Below are 26,629 nucleotides of genomic sequence, written 5' to 3' on the forward strand. Positions count from 1 at the left end.
CACGGCGAAGACAAGTAACACAACAAAAAATAGCAGACTCATTAAACAATATTAAAGAATATTAAAACGAGTATGCAAATTTAACAAATTAAAATTTATAAGATATTATTAAACCTTTTTATTACAAAATAGTTTTAGTTGTAAATTATAATAATTAAACTTTAAGAAAAACATGCTACCTTGGTATCATTTGTATTAACGTTACTTTTTAAAATATTCAAATGTGTTAATTTTAGTAATAAAATAGCCATTAATATTACAAATAAAATATCAGATGATACTGTTACGTTTAATCTTTATCACAAATACATTTTATTTCTTTCATATAAAATCTTTTATTTAAATTTCTTTTTACCTTGTTTTAACCAGAAATCAGATTTTCTTGCATGTGTTGAATTATTCCTCATCTTTTTATTTACCGAAATAATATCATCATTTGAATTTGTGAAAGCACTTATTTGGAAACGAAAACTGAAATAGTATTCAATCTCTTTCGAAAATAAATAATGCGCGTTTGTGATTTTACAATAGTACATTTTAATGAAGAATTCTTCACTGGATTGTTTTTATCCCTCAAACCTTTTTACTCTTTCGCACTATCACTTTTGCAACGACTCTTTGGTCATAAATTAGATAACAAAAATAAGCAAAACCAACCAGTTATGTAAAATATAAGAAATAATTTAATCATGAAATTTATGAAGTGAAAATTTAAGAGGGGCTTACAATATTATGAATTAAATCCAAAATAAATTGAAAAGTTATAACACAAGTGCAAAAGAATCGAATGTTCCTAATGAAATCCAGATCTGCAAATGTACTGGTCTGCCAACAGTCTTGATATATCACAGTGGCATAGTCCAGACCTCCTTTTAATATATGAAATAAGAATAAAAAATAGGAATTAATTAATTGCTCAGTTCTTCCCCTTTATATACAAATACAGGCCTAAAACGCATTTTTTTCCTACTCAGTACGTGACATTTCACAAAAGCTCACGCTGTAAAAGAATATACATAAAATTTACATAGGAAGATATCTTATGAATAACAAAAATATATATACAAATTAAAACAATGCAGAACTTATGTACACGTGAAAGTGGATATGTGGTCAGGTTGTCTTTTCCCTTCATGTGCACAACGACTATTTTTAATCCATCTCAACAATCTTAATTTTTTTCTTCTCACTTTGCCTATGAAATTAAGGGGGTTGTGATACATTAATACAATAATCGGAGAAGGAGCTGAATTAATATATACTTGACATTGTTGTAACGTCAATATTAAAGCCCACCACTCCTCAATAGTGGAATAATTTATTTGGTGCTTATTTAATTTTTCAGAAAAATAGCATACAAATTTTGTCTTCTTGAATAAATACTCCACCAACACTTACACCACTTGCATCAACATACATTTTAAATGATTGGTTGAAATATAGAGCTGAAAGAACTGGTGCGCTTTTAAGTATGGCCTATAACTGAGCAAAATTTCCCATAATATCCAGCCATTCCACAAAATCACATCAGTTGCGGTTACTGATAGACACTGGGGGTTGAGAGATATCATTAACCTTAACTTTTTTGCGTGTTTAACTTGACTATGTTCCATAACATATCCCAAGAATGTAACACAAGGACGGAAAACTCACTTTTACTTAAATTAATTGTCAAATGTGCCACACTCTGTCAAGCAATGAATTTCCGGATAGTTTCGCTATATATGATGTTCGTCCATCAGTGTCGATGAGGACCATTTAATGTCATCGATTTACTGGGGGTCGGTCCGGAGATGGCTGATCAGTCCGATCCGGGTCCGGACGAGTATGTTGCAGAGGGGACATGGATGTATAGGTTGCTGACTGGGAGCTGCGGAAATTCTGTTCCTGGATTTGCGCAGATCACGTTTCTCAGCTGCTCCATCCGTCTTTTCTGCTCAAAGGCTGCCGAACCAGCATTGAGTTGACTGTGCCAAGCAGATTGATGTCCAAGACACATTTCTTGCAACTGCCTGGCAGCAAAGATCATGTCGATGGTGCCTCTCTCCTTTCTGAAGCCACACTAAGTTTCTGGCAGTATGCCGTGTTCAAGGTGTCCTGCGTTGTCTGTTCACCAGTAGCCTGGCGAGGACCTTGCCCGCGATGCAGAGTAGAGAGATTCCTCTTTGGTTGTCGCAGGATTGGCGATTGCCTTAGCGTTTGTAAATGTGAATGATGGATGCATCTTTGAAATTCCTGAGGTATGCATTTCATCTTCCACATCCCACAGAACATCTCTCTTAGTCTTTCCACTAGCTTAGGCCCACCAGACACGTAGATCTCCGCTGGGATGGAGAATGCTCCTGAAACTTTCCCACTAGACAGGAGCTCAATGGCCTTATGCATTTTTAGCACTATTGGAGGGTCAGCCAATCTATCGTTGGTCTCCACCTGGGGTAGACAGTTGACCGCTTCATCGTTGACGAGAACTGTGAAGAAATACAGTCACTGCTAGAGGAGAAACATCGTCTCCATCGTGCATACAACATCGACCCCAAGTCCGCTGCAAAATAAAACGCTGTATATAATGACGTCATCAATGTACACATCACAGCCACCTATATCACATGTTAACATGTTCATTAAATGCAGGAATGTTGAGGGAGAATCTGTCATACCAGATGGCATCACTTTATATGGTAGAGTACATCTGGAGTTGGATAGGCCGATTTTATTTTGTTGTTCTATCAGTATTTGGAATTTGCCGAAATCCTTTCAACAGGGGACCACTCCAGTGACCTAGTGGTTAAAGCGTCCACCTCGGATGCGGGAGGTCACAGGTTTGAACCCAGGCGGAGCCATACCAAAGATTTATAAAAGTGGTATTTACAGCTGCCTCGCTAGGCTCTCACATTAAGAGGTTAGTATTAGGACTGGTGTCAGGATAATGTGACTGGGCTACTACACGATACTACATGTCTGCGGCATGATGCCCCAGTGCTAGACATCACTCTAAACTGTCACACTGCTGACATCGTAGCGATATGACTGAATTTGTTTCAAAGCTACATTAAAAATCCAAATATCACACACACACACACACACACACACACACACACACACACACACCTTTCAACTGGTCAAACTTGGTGACATATTTTGTATTTCCGAGTTAGTCAATTCAGTAATTGATTCCTAGTATCTGAAATTAATCCGTTTTGGTGACACTATTCACATATCTGTACTCAGCGCACATACGGAAAATTATTATCTGGTTTGGGTACAAGAATGCACGGTGAACTCCAGTTACTTTTTCTTCGTTCAATAAAATCATTCTCCAACAAATACAGAGTTTCTGTTTTCAAACAGTCCTGCTTAAGAGGAGTCTTCGTGTAATAATGTTGTTTCAGAAAATCTACAATTTCAGCATGATGGTAGATTTTATTTCTTTGTGGATAAGCATCTGGAAGCAAATGCTCATATTCATGCAACAATTACCTCAATGGATTCTTTTCTTGTGTCTGTAGATGCCAAAGTCTCTGGTCAAGATTGTTCAATATAAGTCACTAGTCTGAGTTGAAATCTTCAGTTTGTGGGACGGATGCAACTAAATTGACTGACTGTCTCGATCGACATACTCTTTAAACATATATGCCTGAGCTGTTTCTGTTTCCACCTCCCAGGAGTGTTAAGACACTTACTTTCTTTTGAACTGTATAAGGACCGCAATACTGAGTCTAATGGGATCTTGAGGTATGTGAAAGACAGCCTAAACCTCATTACTAGTCTGAAAGGTTATTCCTTTTGTATTTTTGTGATACCTTAATTCCATTTTTTGTCATACCTTAATTCCATTTTTGAGTAGAGTTAAGGATGTTCCTTGCTACTTCACATTCCCTTGCAACTTATATTTAAAATCAATGACATAATCAAAGTGTTAATCTCTTAATCCTCTGTTGAAAGAAGTTTCTCTTTTAACAATTTTAATAGTCCAGATATAATATATCCAAAGACTATTTCAAAAACACTAAAAACCAAAGCTTCTTGAACTGATTCCCTAACAGCAGCAAACAATAGCAAATGCATACCGTCGTCCCAGTCTTTTCTGGTATCAAAGCAATATTCTTAGAAGTCTGATAAAGTCTTTCCAGCGCACATTGACTTTCAGAGTAATAGCCTGAATATTTAAATTGTTGGATTCCTACATAGCTTATTGGAAAATTCCAGAGGTAAAATTCAACCTTTATCAGATTGAACAGATTTGGGAAGGCCAAAACGTGTGAACACATAAAGCTTTTACTATGGTTTTAATCTTTATGTTCCTTAAATGAATGGCCTATGGATATCATGTCGACGCACATGTCAACAAGTATTGGTTGCAGGACTTGTTCAAATGTATACATGTGACATGATATACAAAGCTTAAATTTGTAAGCATATAATGAAGAAGACTTATTTTTTTAAAAAATAACACAGCTAGTTATCTACTGCATGATATTTCAAGCTTTGATTTTTCAGAAACAATGTTTAATATTTTTATCACTAAAAAAGTACATAATGTATGTTATCATGTAAATATTATATGCCACCTAGTCCCAGTCGCTGAATAGTACAAAATATTGCATTACCTCTCTCTCTCTCTCTCTCTCTCTCTCTCTCTCTCTCTCTCTCAAATGTACTATAAACCAGTCTTGCATTTTTGTCTGTAACTTAATACCCTTCAAATTTCGAGAGCACAGAACAGTCATTGTATTCTTTATTTCTTCATTACCCTTAAAGATAAAGAGCAAACTGCCGTTTAAAAACAAATGTTGTCAGGAACATTCAAAACAAGATTGCGAATACTAAATCTCAACCATGCATGATGTGTTAAGACAATATTCAAAGTTAGAATCATCAATACCTTGAAGGAGTTGCTAGTATTTTGTGTGCTAAATGAATCTTATTGCTGCTAAGAAAACTCTTTGGGAATGATTCATCTGTCTGCTGAAGTATGGTTTGTTGTTGTTGGGGGTGGGGACATTCTTGGGAAAGTGTAGGTAATATTTTGGAGCCATAAATGTCAAAAGCTAAACACATCATTCAGTTAAACATATGAAACAAATAAGTAAGTCTGTATTTAAAAATATATATCTTATAATAAAAAAAAAACTAACAAGAAATAAAAATAGTTCAGAAACAGAAGAATAGTATCGTCACAACTCTATGGTCTTAAACTAAGTAACTTAAAAAAGCCAAAACCAACAAGGCAGTAAAATTCAACTAATAATTTATTTCCATGGAATATAAAGTGAAAATTTAAAATGAGCATACAATATTGTGAATTAAATTCGAAATAGTCCTAAAAAGTTATATCATAAAATAAAACCTATAGAATGTACCAAATGAATTCCAGCCATGTTCCGGAATAAATTCCAATTTTGAATGTGCTGATATGCCAACAGTCTTACATGTGCTGATTTGCCAATACTCTCGCTGTCATAACGATATAATCCCAAATGTCCTTGAATGAATTAACAATAATTCCAAAATAATGTTTAAATCCAAAAGTCAATATGCACTCTTTAATTCCAGTGAATAATTTAAATAAATAAATCCTCTCAAATTAGAACTGAACACAACTGAAGATTGATTCCACTAGACAGATGTTGTAATATAAATAAATACCTCTCTTGAGCACAGCCTTTGTTTAAACATAAGGCAGAGTAAGAGGAGCAAGATTTGGGTCATTTTCCCATCAAATTCTTAAACAAGGTCAGGTATGTTTTCTTAAAGTAGCAATCTCCCTGACAATTGTAAGGTAGACCATGATTTTTACAATGAGATAACCGATGTTTTGATCCAAGTAAACATGTTAACAAATAACAACTTAAAGTATTAAGCTACAATCGTGGACAAAAATGAGTTATGTGATATGTTGTCAAATATGTCAAATAATCATTACAATCAATAATAATGTACAAACGTTAAACACAACATACAGACATACACAACAAATGTAAATTCTCGTCACGAACGTTTGTGTGGGGCCCTGAAGGCAAACTTTTGTTAATTTTTAATTTGCGTAAGTTTAAATTCTTTCTTTCTTTCTTGGAATCTCTCTTCAAAATGAAGATATTCTTTAAAACAAGCAGTATTTATCTTTAAAAAAATAAGTGTTAAAAATACTTGCTGAGTCAGTGTGTAAAAAATAGAGATGCATGAAACTTGAAATTAACGATTATAAATGTATTTGCTTCTAGAAAAGAAAGAAAAAATGTTTGCACATATTATTTGTATTCATTATCGACTTTAAAAATAAAATATTTGTTCGTCCTCTGTTGCACATCTCTCTCTCTCTCTCTCTCTCTCTCTCTCTCTCTCTCTCTCTCTCATATATGGAAGAAAGCCAGTATACAAGATGTTTGACGGATGTATCGGTAAGGATAGTAAGCGTCAATTTTATTTGAGAGGTGTGGAGATAGATAAACCTCATACTTGTAAACTATGATGAAACGTGTACCTGGTGTTAGTCAGGATTAGTCATAAACTAGTGTTTTCTTACTATTGCGAGACGCACCCTTCGCCTGAACGCTTTAAATACTACGCAAGGAACATCTCTTAAAATCTTAAGCGTTTGCTTGATAATGACTGAGAAAAATGAATTGATTTTTCGTCAAGGGTACTGATATCGTTGTTTGGTGATATGTAATTAAGTTTAACATATAATGACTATGGCAGAAGCATCAGCCTCATCTTCAGCATCCCAAGTTCTTATAGAGGAAGAAGAGGTTTGAAAAATTAATGCTTTTTAATTGCTTGATAAAAATAATGTCCAAACGTGAACACCCCATTTTCGTTTCAATGTCGTGACATATTTCACGGACTTGAAAGCGATACCGGCCTTTTTCCATATTATCATAGAGAGAACAAAAAAAAGCATTTTTTCAAAAATTATTGATCTTTTTTTCCTTCGAAATAGACACGCAATCAAATGGTTCATTCAAACAATCTTTACTGGGCCGGATTCCGGAATATCTTTTTTCGGGGTGGGGGTAGGCAAAGTACAAGTTTCCTTTCCCTACCCACCACATTAACAAGCTCATAACCTCTTAGTACTAATATTTGTACCACTATTTTATGGACGGGGTACTAACACGAGCCTGTGTTTATCAAAGGAGCAGCCAGGCGTGATTCATAGTTAGCCCCTTTTCAGCCTACTATCATATTTTATTGAATACTGAAAGAACTTAAATAGTACTCTTATTTAATACCAAAATTGCTGCACATCATTCTAGAAATGCATTTTATATATTGTTTATTTTCTTTATCCGATATTTTCTTTTGAAATGCCTGCCATATTAGTTCAGTTGAAAACTACATGTACTTCCATTTTCAGCATTGTTTTTGTGTGTGTGTGTGTGTGTGCCATATAAGGACATTGCTGCCTTATTTGGAAACATAACAGATCCTAGTAAATATAGTATGCATTAAATAACTTAACACAGACAATATGACATAAGCCTTATCTGAAAAATGAATTACCATGATAATCTTATGTAATCTGTCTAGGTGGACAAAGTATCATTAACATATAGTCCTTCATGTGACAAAGTAACGTTAACATATAGTCCTACATGTAAGACTTGATGCTGATATTTATGTTTTGCCTAAACAAAATCAACATGTGCTATGTCTTAAATGTAGGACTACGTTAACATAAAGAGTGGCCGAGTGGTCTAAAGTACTCACCGTTACGGACCACTGCCATCTCACCGCTGTCTGCTGGGTTCAAGTCTCATGCTCGGCCAATGTGGGTATGTGAGAAAGCTTGCCTGTAGCTTCTCGTGGGTCTGTGGTTATTTCCGGGTTTTCACGGGTTCTTCCTCCACCATTAATACTAGCCGCCATGTATAGCCTATCTTTTGCTGAAAAATGGCGTTAAAACCTATAACAACAACAACAAAGATAACATTATAATTTACATGATATAGGCCTAATAACTTTATCAGTGGCCTAATTTCCAACAAATCATAACTCCACTTAGATTGTATATCTTAACTACGGTCATCTATTTTTCTTTGACAGTAGTTTTATTTGTGCCATTTTAAGGTATAGGATCAGAATGTATCACAGCTAATAACCTCAATGATATATGAATAAATAGATGACTCAGAACATTTATATTTAAACTTAGTGGGAATGATTAGGATAATTAGTGGGAATGATTAGGATAATTAGTGGGAATGATTAGGATATTAACAACATATATTTACCTCCTGTCATATGATATTTGGTGCATGTATATCTGGGAAACATATATTGTTCACATGATAATCCTGATTTTATACCAATAAACATAAAACTTTGATGCCCTATTCTACATAGGCTGGTACACCATTTCTGATGATTAAGTAGACCAAATTGCAGGAAATTCTGAAGTGATTCCTGATAGAAGTACTTTAAAGGAAACATCCAGTAACTGTAGCAATTAATAAATGTGGCAACCATATGGCATCAAAGTAGAAAACAATATTTGGCATTCTGTATTATGGCGATACAATAGATATTGAATCAAACTTTATTTTCTTAAATTCGTAACAAATAGAATTAATAATTTTGTATGTAAACTTTAAAACCTATCAAAACCAGTTGTTTTTCTTCATCTCACATTGATAATTGAGTCAATTGCAATTTGGACTGATAAATTGGTGCAGAGCAGAAAACATCACCTTCTTACTGCCCTAACTTCCATACAATATTTTCAATATCCTGTGAGAAGAAAAATTATATTTTGCTAATTTGGTGATAACAGTGCTTGTACATCAGTGTAAATATGTTGACTAAGCTATATTACACACAGAGCATGCTTTGTTCATCATCTGAATCTTGCATTCACTGTTAACAGCATTTGTTTATGGATGTCTTGGCTTTTGGCTTTCTAAATGACTTTGTTTGACTGGCTGTTTTATTTCCTACAGTTTGTTTTACTGGGATGACATTTGCTTCTTTGCCAAGATTTCCTGTTGTAAACCATCAGACTGGTTTCTTGACAGCTGTTATGATTTTTCAGTCTTTAAATAAATTTGTGGCCTTTGCAGCCCCACTGCTATCCACTGGATCTTTTGCATTGAGTGATGCACATTGCCTGGCCCCACACATTTGATGTACTCCATGCAGTCATCTTGATAAACTGTACATGGCCATGTGCTGCACAATGCTGTTAAGTTTTGCTTTTTGCCTTTGGAAAGTCCAGGATAAGCACAGAACAAAGAAACATAGATAAGTCCAGTCCATTAATGTGGACTCCTGTATCCCAAACTGTCTCTGAGCTTAGTATATTAGCATGCCTTTCAAAGTCACATCATAAGCAAAGTTTGGGTTGTTTTGGTCATGTTCCCATTTCTTTGGGAAAGTTGAAGTTTATGGGCAGGATTTTTTTAAAGCATTTTTAAAAAGTACCTTAGGGGCCATGGACTTTGGAGTTATTACATGCAATATAGAAAAATTGGGAAATTTTGATATTTTCTTAGACACTATTAAATCACAAAATTGTATGAAGAAAATATTCTTGAACATTTAAATAATTCAGTAGCCAAGGGTCCATACGTGTGGGTGATTCTGGTGAAGTTGTCACCCTCATGTCTCTCATTTTGGATAAAAAGGTACACAGTCCTTTTTAGCCCCATAAAGAATGGGGGATTGTTTTAAAACTTTTGATGGAGATTTTATTTTATGCACAAATTGGGAAAATTGACAGTATTTGGAATAAGGAAGAATTTCAGCCCTAAAACATCCTCTCCCCAAATTTCTGAGCATTTATAATTTTGATATGATTATTTTCAAAATTTATAAATGTAGTTAAGATCTGTGTATGCCAGAGCTGTAACAGATCCATTAAATAAAAATCAAATTAATAAATTATGATTGATGTCATTCTCTTATTACATTACAGTTCATATTTTTAGTTAAACCCAATCTTTTTTAATTTAAATTATATGCCCCAGATGAAGATAGCACTTTTTATGAATCAGAAGGAATGACATGGTTCATTAATTAGCTTTATACTACCGATTGAAGAATCTTCACGAAGACTAAGTAGCTTAAATTGTACCCAAAATGGCCCCCAACAAGTTTGATAATGATTTTTAGTTTCAAGATCATTTCTTCCTTAATTGTTTACATGTTGAACCAGATGATTTGTCAAGATTGTGATTGGTGACGATTTTGTTCATGAAAAGTACATTGGATCTGGAAATGATATAACCAGGGCTTTAAATTAGAATTATGTTATCAGAATAAAACAGTGCGGAAGATAGATATTCTTATATTGAACTTTTATAAATCCCAGTACATTTTATTAATTCCATTTACACAGTAATGGTAAGAATATCCTTTTCTGGGATTTTAGCAACCTTTGTTTACATGATTTCTGGTAGTTTCTCAGTAGATCATATTATGATCAGACCACTCCGGTGGCCTAGTGGTTAGATCATCTGCCTCAGATGCAGGAGGTTGCGGTTTCAGGCACCAGCTGAGTCCTACCAAAGACTTATAAGAAATGGTACTAACAGCAACCTCACTAGGCACTCAGCATTACAAGGTTAATGTTAGGACTGGTCGGTCTGGTGTCAGAATAATGTGACTGGATGGGACATCATGCTACATGTCTGCAGCATAATGGCCCAGTGCTAGACATCACTATAAACTGCCTTACCTGCAGACATCATAGTGATATGACTGAAAAATCCATATCACACATACAAGTTTATGACTACATTCTTTCTTCTCATCATAAAATTTCTGATACCTTGTTGATGACTGTGCACCATGCAGGAACTTACATATCTTTACAGTTGTCACATCAAAATGCTGCGAATGTTTTATTAACAACGATCAAATGATAACGACTGTTGTTCAGAATGTTTTGGCAATATTCATTCAGTGGCCAGCAATACCTAGCCTAGCTATCGATATTTGGGACCGAGCCATGTGTTGGCTGAATTCGACATATACATGCACCACGATAGCATTGGCCTACTATTCTACATCACTTTATATAGTCAATATTGACATTAGTATATTTTGCCAGGGTACCAGACACATTCTGGCTGTTTAGATAATCAGCACCCATTGTTGCCTAGGACATTTATTGTACCTCATCACATGCAGTCTGAATAAACTTGCATACTGACTTCACGAAGGGCACAGTATAAATGTATCCTACTCTTAAAAAAGGAAAAGTAATCCTCTGACAATTACATTCCAGATGACAGTCACTTCTAAGTTAAAAAACAAACAAACAGCAAACTAGAATACACAATTTACAACTTAATGAAATTTGTTTCTCACTTGCTTGGTCTAGTGGTTAGCATAACCACCTGTCACACTTACTAACCCACAATTTGCTCTTTATTTTTTGGTTGTCTTTATTTTTGGTTTTGTATATGTAGATTTTTATACTTTGAATTAGGAAAGAAGAATGGTTATGTTACAAATAATATTTTCTGTGTGCATATATAGAGAAGAACTTAACTTAAAATAGCTGACAGTATTGAGCAGGATGCTGTAAAAATTCTGATACAGTAATCTTTATACATATTGCCTGTCAATCTTTATACATATTGCCTGTCAATCTTTATACATATTGCCTGTCAATCTTTATACATATTGCCTGTCAATATTAATTTTGCCATGTGGAAAAGTACCAGAAATCTTGCAAAAGTTAAATATTTTATTTGCATTTCATGAAATATATCCATTATTCGCATGATGCATGCAAATGCACTGTATCTTCATGTTTGTATGAGAACTCCATTTGTTTCATGATACTTGTTGCCAGTGAGATAATTGCCATATTTACTTGCATACATGCAGACAACATTGACCATTTATCTGCCATCATTTGTGTGATGGGAGATTTTGGTCCATTTAGTTGCATTAGGGCCTGACATAAGCGAGTATGGATGTAAATGAGGGTAATTTTTCCTGACATTCTGTTTCAGGCTCCACAGAGCCCAACCCTGAGATTAAAGCTACGTAAACCAAAAGATAATAAAAAGGTGAAGTGGACAACGGATACCGTTGATAATGAAAATATGAATAAGAAGAAGTCTAAATGTAAGTACGGGGCCACTGTTCTTGAAATTTGTTTACAACAAATGGCAACCACAAGCTCAAAGTCCGAAAAGATTAACGTTCAATAAGGATGCAGTATTTACCAAAATTTTGAAACGTGTATGTGGCATACAACAGGTTCTGGCAATCTATGGCATGTGTGCCAACAGTGGCACACCAGACTCTTTGGAAAGGGATGGGGTACGAGTTGTAGTTTTCTATTGTTATTACTAAATAGGATTGAATATGACATGGCTGTATTGTACTCAATATTATTTGGTACTAGAGACCATGTGTACTAGAATATGTACTACACCATATATAATAGACTATGTACTAGATCATGTGTACCAGAATATGTACTACACCATATATAATACTGTGTACTAGATCATGTGTACCAGAATATGTACTACACCATATATAATAGACTGTGTACTAGATCATGTGTACCAGAATATGTACTACACCATATATAATACTGTGTACTAGATCATGTGTACCAGAATATGTACTACACCATATATAATAGACTATGTACTTGATCATGTGTACCAGAATATGTACTACACCATATATAATACTGTGTACTAGATCATGTGTACCAGAATATGTACTACACCGTATATAATAGACTGTGTACTAGACCATGTGTACCAGAATATGTACTACACCGTATATAATAGACTGTGTACTAGACCATGTGTACCAGAATATGTACTACACCGTATATAATAGACTGTGTACTAGATCATGTGTACCAGAATATGTACTACACCATATATAATACTGTGTACTAGATCATGTGTACCAGAATATGTACTACACCGTATATAATAGACTGTGTACTAGACCATGTGTACCAGAATATGTACTACACCGTATATAATAGACTGTGTACTAGACCATGTGTACCAGAATATGTACTACACCGTATATAATAGACTGTGTACTAGACCATGTGTACCAGAATATGTACTACACCGTATATAATAGACTGTGTACTAGATCATGTGTACCAGAATATGTACTACACCGTATATAATAGACTGTGTACTAGATCATGTGTACCAGAATATGTACTACACCGTATATAATACTGTGTACTAGACCATGTGTACCAGAATATGTACTACACCATATATAATAGACTGTGTACTAGACCATGTGTACCAGAATATGTACTACACCATATATAATAGACTGTGTACTAGATCATGTGTACCAGAATATGTACTACACCATATATAATACTGTGTACTAGACCATGTGTACCAGAATATGTACTACACCGTATATAATACTGTGTACTAGATCATGTGTACTAGAATATGTACTACACCATATATAATACTGTGTACTAGAGACCATGTGTACCAGAATATGTGTAAGTACACCATGTTTACTTGAATATATGTACTAGACCATGTGCTGCAGTGTAATATATCTGGGGTTTTTATTATGTGCTTGCATATGTCAGGGCTGCGGACTGAATTTGTGGGCCCTGGGAAAAATTCTTCAGTAGGCCCCTTATTAATTACAAATTATGACTGCAGTAGCCCCCCTGACTGTTGTGGATGTCCAGAATTTTGTCCTAGTTGTCCTGTCATGTTTGCAGCCTGGCAAATATACACGCGAATGCTGTGTTCAGAAAGCCAATTAAACCATTTCATTTTATTGTTTTGGTTGCTATTTTGTCAGAATGCATGCTGCAACTAATTTTGTTCAATTTATCAAAGGTGAAATAAAACTTCTGATGTTTAGTGCCAGCTTCCCCCACCCCATAAAAAACAATTTGATAAAGAACACCAGAACTTCTAAAAGGATCATTAATTTTACCCCATTATGCAGGATGGAATACATATTAAACTCTAAATAATCTTATTATTTATATTCAAGATGAATTTAATTTATTAGCTATGTTGGTCACAGACCAGCAGATCTTGTATACTGGCCTTTGGTTGGCTTATCTGTTGTTGTTTGTTCTGTGCCTGTAGTCCAACTGCTCAAGATTATATTTGGTACTTCTTTTAAACTGCTTCGGTGGTCTAAGTGGTTGGAGCATCTGCTTCGGATGCAGGAGGGCGTGGGTTTGAACCCTGGCCAAGTCATACCAAAGATTTATACAAATGGTACCAGCTAAATGGTACGACTAAAATGGACACATTTGTGACTAATGATTCAGGTTTAACAAGTGGAAATGGTCCACTGTTTCTGGTGAACTTCAGAATCAAAATCCACAATGAAAATGATGTTCTAGTCACTTATAGACTTCTTATGATGTGTTATTAGTCCTCAGTGAAAATAGTGTTGATTAGATCTCCAATGAGGCCATCATATTAGCCGTCTTGAAAAATTTGATGTAGCCACTTGTCCAGAACAGATGGTCATGTAGACATGAGATTTTCATGGAAAGACATCATAGGATCTCTTGTTAGTGCTGAATAAAAATGGTGCACCCAATGTGAAAGGATTGTCACTACTCCTCTTACACCGATGGTCATATCAACATGGGGTTTCACTAAAAAACTGACCACTCCGGTGGCCTAGTGGTTATAATGTTTACCTCATATGCGGGTAGTCATGGTTTCATACCCAGGCCAAGTCATACCAAAGACTTATACAAATGGTACTAACAGCTGTGTTGCTTGGCTCTCAGCATTAAGAGGTTAGTGTTAGGACTGGTATGTTGCTGTTGTTGTTTTAGGGTTTGATGCCATTTTTCAGCACAAGAACATCCATTCAAAAAAATTAGCACTTACTTAAATTTTAAAATTTTGGGAGCTCACATAGCATTATTTTAATGTAGAACCAACTACTGGTGTGTGTGTGTGTGTATATATATATAGTGTGCGTGTGTGTGTGCAAGTGATTTGAATTTTTAAAATAGAGTTAACTAACAATTTTTCAGTCATATCAGTACAATGACTTCAGTGTGGCAATTTATAGTGATGTCTAGCACTGGGGCTTTATGCTGCAGACCTGTAGCATGATGTCCCACTCAGTAACATTATCCTGACACAAGACTGACCACTCCTGGGGCACCGAGTGGGTTCGAGTCTCAGGCTCGGCTAACGTGGGTATGTGAGAAAGCTTGCCAGTAGCTTCTCGTGGGTCAGTGGTTCTTTCCGGGGTTTCTCAGGTTCTTACTCCACCATTAATACTGGCCGCCATGTATATCCTATCATGTGCTGAAAAATGGCATCAAACCCTACAACAACAACTACTGTCTACATGGGTTCAAGCCTTGGGCTTGGCCTATGTGGGTATGTGAAAAAAGGCTTGCCAGTACCTTCCTGTAGGTTGGTTATTCTTCCCGGGTTCTTCCTCCACCAGTCCAGTTATACTGGCCTCTGTGTAAAGCTTATTTGCCCTTAGAAAATTGCAGTAATCCCACAACAACTGAATGAAAATGGTGATCGTCTGACCTCCAGCATGGCATCATGGTGGCCATCTTGAAAATCTTGTTATCACTCTTTTCTTGCAATGTTTAATTAACTTTGAATGAAAATGATGCAGATGGCAAACATATTTGCACTTTATGAAGTTGTTTTGAAAATCAAGTAATAGGTTATTGCTTGCATATTTTGTACCTCAGTTATCATATGAATACAGGACTGTGTATAGATGAGTGTGTTTTGACCAGCCTTTATATTTAGTTACAATCCAATAAATGAGCTTATAACCAGTTCTCTGGTATTGACTTTAAGGTCGTAGTTCTCAACTAATGTACCATATTTGCCTGCTTAAAAGTCAGATCCAGCTGCAAACAGCAGAGACCCTGATCTGCCTTCACATAATGCTCTGGTAGATATGGGTCTGTGTTGTTTCTTTTATTGATTACTCCTAACAAACTGTAAAGACCCAGATTTGGCATTACATAATGTTATGGCAGATCTGAATGTATACAGGTTGTCATTGGACCTGACATATGGACAAGCATATATGGTATGTAGTTTTTACTGGCTTGCCATGGTGACCACACAAACAAGTAAGAACTGATTTGTATCAAACCCAGTTTTTGGATATATTAGAAGACTGCTCTGAAGGCATTGTCACAAATCATGTGCAACAATTAGCTATGGTCCTTTATTACACTCGTGCAGAGATTTTGTCATTAAAATGTATAAGCCTGTTTGACCAATCTCTGATATGAGTGTAGACTGGCAGCTTGAATAAAGGCTTTTAATTGTTTATATTAGATAATAATATCCATAATAAAGACAAAAGTCAGTTATCGTGGCCAGCCATTAGTAATAGTTATTAATGGGGCAGCTTACCATATATACTCACTTATAAGTCGAGTCCACCTGAAAACAATATAGACCCTTATCTGCCATATCATAATGCACATACAGATCATGGTCTGTGTTTTATATTCAACTGATTACTTCTAACAAACTGCACAGACCCAGATCTGCTGGCATACTATATGCAATAAATTTGTGCATTAAGAATGTGGATCTCAAGACAGGTGGTCTCACATAGCAGTGGTCTTTCAAGAGAGTTTTACTGTATTTCTTCTATCCATCTTAGGTTGCTGCATTTATGAGAAGCCACGATTGTTTGGAGAGTCTTCTGATGATGACGACGATAATACCGATCACTGTCGAGGGCATAAAGGCAAGTGCTACAAATCCCATGGAGGCGATCAGCACTCTGATCACTCGGATCACACAGGTATGGACACTGTGTGGAGGAATAATATTGCTATACCTGTACACATTTTTGAGGAATAGCATTGGTATCATGTACACTGTGTAGAAGAATACCACTGTTATACATTACAATGAGTAGAGGAATAACATTGGTATAAATGTACACTGTGTAGAGGAATAACTTTGTTATATTTGTACACATTGTGAGAAATAACATTGGCATGCAAGTAAGCTGTGTAGAAGTATTAACATTAGTACACTGTGTAAAAGAATAACAATGGTATTATGTAACTGTATAGTGGAATACCATTGTTATTCATGTACTTACTGTATAAAGGAATACCATTGATATATATGTACACTTTATAAGAGAATACAAATGTTATTATGGACACTGTATAGTGGAATAGCATTGTTATACATGTACTTACTGTGTAGTGGCATAACATTGTTATACATGTACTTACTGTGTAGTGGAATAACATTGGTATACATGTACTTACTGTATGGCGCTTGTACTTTTTACCTCTGTGAAACGTCACACGCAGTGATATCAGTTTCTAAAAATAGCCATTCGGACAAAGCGAACCGGTGTAATGGCATTCAGTGTTCTTTTCTGTGATATTTTTCGTATTATTGTTCTTACTGAAAACCATGTAACAGATGTTACATTTGTTCATCTGAATACAGATGTGCATTCCACTATTTTGTTACAGTGGTGCTTAAGCCTGCAGACTGTATAAATCATATAATCAAATTTGATGAATCTTTCTAGAACACTATAATACACAAACTGCTTGCATTTCATCGCCGAGAGATATACCCTGAATATTTTGAGATGAAAATTCCAAGGGAACTGCCAACCCCACCCCCACCCCATTAAATAAAGCCAATGAAGTATTCTTATATTTGATTCATGTTTTAACATATGCACAGAGAGGGATGTATGTAGGAAAGTGGCTATTTCTTATATTTTGTTTAGCGCACAAAATTACACTCTGCTTAGTTGATGTGATATTATGCATGTAGAATCTAGAAATGTTTAATATGTATTCCATAAGTTTAAAAACAATGCATCGATGTTTTCTTTGTGTGGTTTTTTTTTGGTGGGGTGGGGTGGATTATGCATTAGTGAGTTTATTAACCTTTTCTGATTCTGATGTGTTAATCGGTAACAAAGCTAAGAAAAGAGGAGAGAAAATTTATGTTTAGTTCAATGTCTGTTTTACAAACAAATCTTAATTTTGAATGATAGTTTAGAACATATAAGAATGCATTATGTTCATTAGAGTTATGTTGTTGATGGGAACAGTACTGGTTGATTATATTTATAATATGTGAATAATACATTTCCTTAATTAAAAGCTATATAATATACAATTACATTTTCCATGGGAACTGCCAGCCCCCCCCCATTAAATAATGTTGATGAAGTATTCTTATATGTGATTTATGTTTTAAATAGAGAGGTGTGTATATAGTAAGTGACCATTTCTTACATTTTGTTTAGCGCATAAAATTATACTCTGCTTATTTGATTTGATATGCTTGTATAATCTAGAAATGTTGCATAGATATTCCATATATTGAAAAACAATGCATCAATGTGTATTTTGGGGTATTATTTGTTTGTTTGTTTTGTTGGTATTATGCGTTAGTGATTTTATTAACCTTTTCAGATTCTGATGTGTTAATCTGTAACAAAGTTAAGAAAAGAAGATAGTAAATTTATGTTAACTGTTTTACAAACAAATCATAATTTTGAATGACAGTTTAGAACATATAAGAACGCATTATGTTCGTCAGAGTTGTGGTGTAGAAAAGAGCAGGACTGGTTGATTATATTTATACTACGTGGGTAATACATTTCCTTAATTAAAAGATATATACAATTAAATTTTGTCGGGAGGTCTAATTTTCTGCATGTATTCATGGAAATAACAACACAAAAACTGCTGTCCCTAATGACAACAGCCAATCTTAAAATAATACATATTTTACACACAAACACTAACTGAAAAGAAAACAAAGTAGATATAAATAAATATTATTGGTTTCAACACATTCATTTGGGACACATACATACATACCTACATACATACATACATACATACATACTGCTCAGCTGGCCTAGTGGTTAGAGCATCTGCCTCGGATGCAGGCGGTCGTGGGTTCGATCCTCGGTTGAGTCATACAGAAGACTTATAAAAATGTTACTAACAGGCACATAGCATTAAGAGGTTAGTGTTAGGACTGGTTGGCCCCAGTGTTAGGATAATGTGACAGAGTGGGACATCATGCTTCATGTCTGCGGCATGATGCCCCAGTGCTAGGCATCACTATAAACTGCCACACTGCAGATATCGTAGCGATATGACTGATTTTTTTTGAAACTACGTTAAAAAATCTAAAGCACACACACATACACACATACACATACACACAAATACATGTATAATATGCACATAGGAGAGTTTTACTAAACGAAGATAGGAAAACAATACAAACGGATGACAAAGAAATAAAATGTATGAAATTATTACTGTACACGCTCAAATATTATAGTTGAATATATGAAAACATTACATAGTGAGGGAAGTGCAACAAAAAAAATATTTTTGCATATATGTTGCGATTTACTACGTGTTACTATGCGTCTCTTGGTGCTTTGTCCGAAAACAGTATGGCAGCAGCCGGGCACAATGATGTTATGGTCTATTTTTAGCACAAGGTAGATTTAAGTACAAGCGCCATAGAGGAATAACATTGGTGTACATGGCTGTATAGAGGAATAACATTGGTATACAATCATGTACTTACTGTATAGAGGAATAACATTGTTATACATCTACTTACTGTAGAGAGGAATAACATTGGTATACATGTACTTACTGTATAGAGGAATAACATTGGTATACATGTACTTACTGTATAGAGGAATAACATTGGTATACATGTACTTACTGTATAGAGGAATAACATTGTTATACATCTACTTACTGTAGAGAGGAATAACATTGGTATACATGTACTTACTGTATAGAGAAATGACATTGGTATACATCTACTTACTGTATAGAGGAATAACATTGGTATACATGTACTTATTGTATAGAGGAATAACATTGGTATACATGTACTTACTGTATAGAGGAATAACATTGTTATACATCTACTTACTGTAGAGAGGAATAACATTGGTATACATGTACTTACTGTATAGAGAAATGACATTGGTATACATGTACATGGCTGTATAGAGGAATAACATTGGTATACATGTACTTTCTGTATAGAGAAATAACACTGGTATACATGTACTTACTGTAGAGAGGAATAACATTGGTATACATGTACTTACTGTATAGAGGAATAACATTGGTATACATGTACACGGCTGTATAGAGGAATAACATTGGTATACATGTACATTCTGTATAGAGAAATAACACTGGTATACATGTACGTACCGTATAGAGGAATAACACTGGTATACATGTACTTACCGTATAGAGGAATAACATTGGTATACATGTACATGGCTGTATAGAGGAATAACATTGGTATACATGTACATCATGGCTGTATAGAGGAATAACATTGGTATACATGTACTTACTGTATAGAGGAATGACATTGGTATACATGTACTTACTGTAGAGAGGAATAACATTGGTATACATGTACATGGCTGTATAGAGGAATAACATTGGTATACATGTACTTTCTGTATAGAGAAATAACACTGGTATACATGTACTTACCGTATAGAGGAATAACACTGGTATACATGTACTTACTGTATAGAAGAATAACATTGGTATACATGTACTTACTGTATAGAGGAATAACATTGGTATACATCTACTTACTGTAGAGAGGAATAACATTGGTATACATGTACTTACTGTATAGAGGAATAACATTGGTATACATGTACTTACTGTATAGAGAAATGACATTGGTATACATGTACTTACTGTAGAGAGGAATAACATTGGTATACATGTACTTACTGTATAGAGGAATAACATTGGTATACATGTACATACTGTATAGAGAAATGACATTGGTATACATGTACTTACTGTAGAGAGGAATAACATTGGTATACATGTACTTACTGTAGAGAGGAATAACATTGGTATACATGTACTTACTGTATAGAGAAATGACATTGGTATACATGTACTTACTGTAGAGAGGAATAACATTGGTATACATGTACTTACCGTATAGAGGAATAACATTGGTATACATGTACTTACTGTATAGAGAAATGACATTGGTATACATGTACATGGCTGTATAGAGGAATAACATTGGTATACATGTACTTACTGTAGAGAGGAATAACATTGGTATACATGTACTTTCTGTATAGAGAAATAACATTGGTATACATGTACTTACCGTATAGAGGAATAACATTGGTATACATGTACATACTGTATAGAGAAATGACATTGGTATACATGTACTTACTGTAGAGAGGAATAACATTGGTATACATGTACTTACTGTAGAGAGGAATAACATTGGTATACATGTACTTACTGTATAGAGAAATGACATTGGTATACATGTACTTACTGTAGAGAGGAATAACATTGGTATACATGTACTTACCGTATAGAGGAATAACATTGGTATACATGTACTTACTGTATAGAGAAATGACATTGGTATACATGTACATGGCTGTATAGAGGAATAACGTTGGTATACATGTACTTACTGTAGAGAGGAATAACATTGGTATACATGTACTTTCTGTATAGAGAAATAACATTGGTATACATGTACTTACCGTATAGAGGAATAACATTGGTATACATGTACTTACCGTATAGAGGAATAACACTGGTATACATGTACTTACTGTATAGAGGAATAACATTGGTATACATGTACTTACCGTATAGAGGAATAACATTGGTATACATGTACATGGCCAAGGCAGATATGGTGGGGTCAGTCAGATCTAATAAAGTAACATTGATATTGGTCAGTGCATAAACAGTTAAATCTGTCATATGTAATGGAATTTACTTTTTCTTTATTGGCTCAAAAATATATCTGACATTAAAATGTTTCATCTACACCAAAAGGCTGTTGTTTCTACTGTTTAAAATTATTCACCCAATGTAGTTTTTTTTTTGTTTATTCAAAGTTCCATAACATTTTGTTGCCATCACTCTGGAACAGCAGCTTGTCACTTGTAAAGTACCAACATAATGGAATAGTGACCCCTTACATGTACAGTGCCATCATGGTGGAACAGCAGCCCCTGTCTTGTACAGTGCATGGTGGTACAGCATGTTGACAATTCCACAAAACTATCTTGGTGATAGGGTAGCCCCTCACTTTTACAGTGCCATCGTGGTGGCATAGCATTTCCTCTCTTGTATATTGCCTTTATGGTGGAACATAAATTCCTCTCTTGTATATTGCCTTTATGGTAGAACAGCAGTCCCTCTCTTGTATATTGCCTTTATGGTGGAATTGCAGTTCCTCTCTTGTATATTGCCTTTATGGTGGAACAGCAGTTCCTCTCTTGTATATTGCCTGTATGGTGGAACTGCAGTTCCTCTCTTGTATATTGCTTTTATGGTGGAACAGCAGTTCCTCTCTTGTGTATTGCCTTTATGGTGGAACAGCAGTTCCATTCGTATATTGCCTGTATGGTGGAACAGCAGTTCCTCTCTTGTATATTGCCTTTATGGTGGAACAGCAGTTCATCTCTTGTATACTGCCTGTATGGTGGAACAGCAGTTCCTCTCTTGTATATTGCCTGTATGGTGGAACTGCAGTTCCTCTCTTGTATATTGCCTTTATGGTGGCACATCAGTTCCTCTCTTGTGTATTGCATTTGTGGTGGCACAGCAGTCCCACGCTTGTACAGTGCCATCATGGTGGTAGATCGATCTCACACTTGTATAGTGGCATCATTGTGGTACAGCAGTCACACACTTGTACAGAGCCATCATGGTGGTACAGCAATCCCACACTTGTACAGAGCCATCATGGTGGTACAGCAATCCCACACTTGTACAGTGCCATCATTATAGTACAGCAATCCGACACTTGTACACTGCCACCATGGTGTTACAGCAGCCTCACACTGTACACAGTGACCGCTCCGGTGACCTGGTGGTTAGAGTGCTTGCCTTGGATGTGGAAGGTCATGGGTTCGATCCCTGGCCGAATCATACCAAAGACTTACAAAAATGGTATTCACAGCTGCCTCGCTTGGCGTGCTGCATTAAGAGATTAGTGTTAGGACTCACCGGTCTGGTGTCAGGATAATGTGACTGGGTGGGAAATCATGAGACATGTCTGTGGCATGAAGCCCTATTGCTAGACATCACTATAAACTGTCACACTGCAGATATCATAGTGATATCACCGAAAAATTGTTAAAGCTATGTTAAGAATCTAAATTACACACACATATTTGTACAGTGCTATCATGGTGGTACAGCAGATCCATGCTTGTACAGTAATCCCTGTTCATAATGCTTTTCATGGGAGTCATTGAAGTGACCCACATTACAAGTGAGAAAGCTTTATGCTGAGGTATATTTCAATATTGGCAGCCTCTTTATAGCCTAAGTAGTTAGAGCATCTGACTTGGACGGGGGAGGTCATGGATTTGAACCTTGGCCAAGTTCATACCAGACTTACAAAATGGTACTAGCAGTTGCCTCACTTAGTGCTCAGCATTAAGAGGTTAGTGTTAGGACTGGTTGACCTGGTGTCAGGATAATGTGACTGGATGGGACCTGATGCTACATGTTGCGGCACGATGCCCCAGTGCTGGACATCACTATAAACTGCCACACTGCAGACATTGTAGCAATGACTGAAATTTCTTTAAAGCTACATTAAAAATCCAAATCACCCACATACCCACCTAAATCTTTTCATCTTTTTTAAAAATATAAATAGGTTTGGGAGGAAAAATTTGGATTGTGCTGGCAACTAGAACAACACATTTATTTTTTCTTTGTCCTTTTCATTATCATAGTCAAGTTCTATAATGAAAGAGATCTGTGCATATTATTAAGATATGTTGCATCCAATTGGCTGAGTTTATTTCCTCTCAAAATGCAAAGACAGAATTTCTCATACAGTTTCTGTTAAATTTGGTATTTGGGTTTATATCATCAAGATTCTGGATGACTTTGATCATGAGCAAGACACTGCATCTTAATTAAGTTTTATCTTAAAAGGAATGTTTATCAGGATATTGTTCAGTTCCTAAAATCAGGATATAAAGTTTGGGTTATATGTTATATAGGGTTTTATATATTGTGCTCTTATACATATATATGCCTACTTAGTGAAATTATACAAGTGTTATGTAATCTAGTGAGCAGTATCTTACCTACTTGGTAGGGCATAACCGACTTTTGATCCGGAAATCGGATTCCACCGGATAGTATGAACTTCCGATTAATCGGAGTCGGACAAGGCAGGAACGACCGATTCGGATAATAAAAATAATAAAGTTGAATTTCTATAGCACCATGTCTAACACTGTGTGTCATTCGATAGTGCGTTAATAAAGTTAAATAAGAAGTCAGAAAAGTCCAATATGGTCAACACAACGGGGTGAAACGATAATACTTGAGTTAGACCGAAAGATTTAAATTTATTAAAATATATAATACAGTCCTACCCGTTTATGTCAACATCCTCAATAATGAAGGCATAATATTGAATACATTGACACATGCTAATGAGGTATTAAAAGAAAATGATTCTTACAATCGTAAATATAAATAAAGTTAATAAGGAAACTTTCACAGCACAATAAACTTGTTTCAATCACCGATCACTTTGGAAAATGCAAGAATCGATCAGATTTCATTGCTTTTATTTAAGTCGCCGCAAGAGGCCAACTCTATAGGACCAAACAAAAGCCTGTTTTATTTTTATTTGACCGCGACATTAAAGCATGGCGGCAAGATCAACTAATTGTTGAATAAAGTACAGGATGGAACTGGCCGCTTGCCGACATAAATGATTAAGGCGGGAAAATTAAAGCCTGGCGGCAAGATCAACTAATTGTTGAACAAAGAATGGGTCGGCACTGTGGCTTTGAACTTCGTTGCATTTTGCTATAGTCCTGCCATATCCTTCCCCTTGTGACATCGGTGTGATATGCAAAACGTGTGTAACACGGTTTAAAAAGTTAATTTGAAAAACCTTTTAATTTAGCATTTCCGATTAATTGAATCGTATCCGGAATCGGAAAAATTTCATGCCCAAAATCCGGAATCGGAAATCAGTAGAAAAATGCTAATCGGTTATGCCCTACTACTTGGGCCTCTTGTTGTTCTAATATAGATTTTGCTCCAGGATGACACATTTCTTACAGAATCCATGTTTTAATTTATAAATTTGTTTGCAGAGAATTATTTCTAAAAATGAATTATGATTGAAATTATTAAATATTTAGAAGAAAGGTGGAGATGCTTGGTGAAATCGAGTTTGACAGGTGTTAGTAATGCTGTCTTAAAGTGTATGCAACAACCATCATTTATATGTTAGCTATTATAAATTTAATTACCAAGAATAATTAAGCACATGGTCTTTAAAAAAAACATAATGAATTATGTTATAGTGATCATGTGTTTTTTTACAGGTATCGAGACGTTTTCCAAATCATATGGGGGTCATTGAAACCTATGCCCTAAAAGTGAAGGTTTCGACACACCTAAGGGATTCTTTGAACTTTTTATGATTATATATAATTACTGGGTTTTTTCTATACATTAATGTGAAGAGTTTTTTGAGAAAATTTTAGATAAAACTTTAATGTTCTCCTTGTGAAAATGATGATTCAGTATCTTGGCTTTATTGAATCCTTTCTTAAGCACCACATGATCATGGTCAACTGTAAAAACACTAATGTACCAAATAATCTCATAAGATCCAGCTTCCGAGATTTATTGAGAAATAACCACTTTTGCAAATATTGTGATTTGGATTTGTAACATAGCTTTAAAAAAAATTCAATCATATCACTACAAAGTCTACAGTGTGACAGTTTTTAGTGATGTCTAGCACTGGGGCATCGTGCTGCAGACATATAGCATGACATCCCACCCAGTCACATTATCTTGACACCAGACCATGCAGTTTCTAACACTAACCTCGTAATGCTGAGCACCAAGCGAGGCAGCTGTTAGTACCATTTTTATAAGTCTTTGGTATGACTCAGCCAGGGTTCAAAGCCAGCGACTACCAGCATCTGAGGCGGACACTCTAACCACTACGCCACTAGAGAGGTCACTTTAGCAAATAGTTTAGCATATCTCTTGTTTGTTAGAAATAATTAGTTTGCTATGTAATTATGTGATACTAAAGGTATTTTTACCTAATTTTGATTTATATGCAAATGAGAATATAGACTTTTTGCTGTGGAGCAGATGAGTTGAAGATGCCTTTGATTGTACCAATATTTTTATCACAGTGAATGGATCAGATGTAATTGGGCCTGTCTTATTCACTGTTTAACTTTGTAATTTGTTTTGGGTGCAGCCCAGGAAAAAAACAAAAAAAAAACAAAACATGCATAACAACTCGCTAGGTCATCAGTGCTGCATAAAATCCAAGGTTGATTATTGGATAGGATGACATATTTCTCATTCAACAATGCTGCACACATTTTTATGCAAGAATTTTGAGCTGTGGGAAAGATGGTATAGAATAAAAATTAAAGCTTCATAAACTCTTGGATGACTTTGATCATAATTAAGATGGTACAGAATACAAATTAAAGTTTCATAAACTCTTGGATGACTTTGATCATAATCAAGATGATATAGAATACAAATTAAAGCTTCATAAACTCTTGGATGACTTTGATCATAATCAAGATGATA

General features: G+C 35.3%; 1 protein-coding gene across 1 annotated transcript in view; it reads left to right on the plus strand.

Annotated features, from left to right (window-relative positions):
- Positions 1-6,574: 6,574 nt before the first annotated feature.
- The window catches only part of LOC149778290 (E3 ubiquitin-protein ligase PPP1R11-like), a 31,018-nt gene continuing 10,963 nt past the window's right edge, over positions 6,575-26,629 (plus strand). Inside the window, exons 1-3 of the mRNA XM_089939097.1 lie at positions 6,575-6,749; positions 11,964-12,078; positions 16,612-16,755. Of these exons, the coding sequence (XP_089795223.1) occupies positions 6,687-6,749; positions 11,964-12,078; positions 16,612-16,755 (322 nt within the window). The 5' untranslated portion in view covers positions 6,575-6,686. The remainder of the gene's footprint in view (positions 6,750-11,963; positions 12,079-16,611; positions 16,756-26,629) is intronic.

This window comes from Sinohyriopsis cumingii, chromosome 17, assembly GCF_028554795.1.
Source record: "Sinohyriopsis cumingii isolate HCF-2022 chromosome 17, ASM2855479v2, whole genome shotgun sequence".
Lineage (NCBI taxonomy): Eukaryota > Metazoa > Mollusca > Bivalvia > Unionida > Unionidae > Sinohyriopsis > Sinohyriopsis cumingii.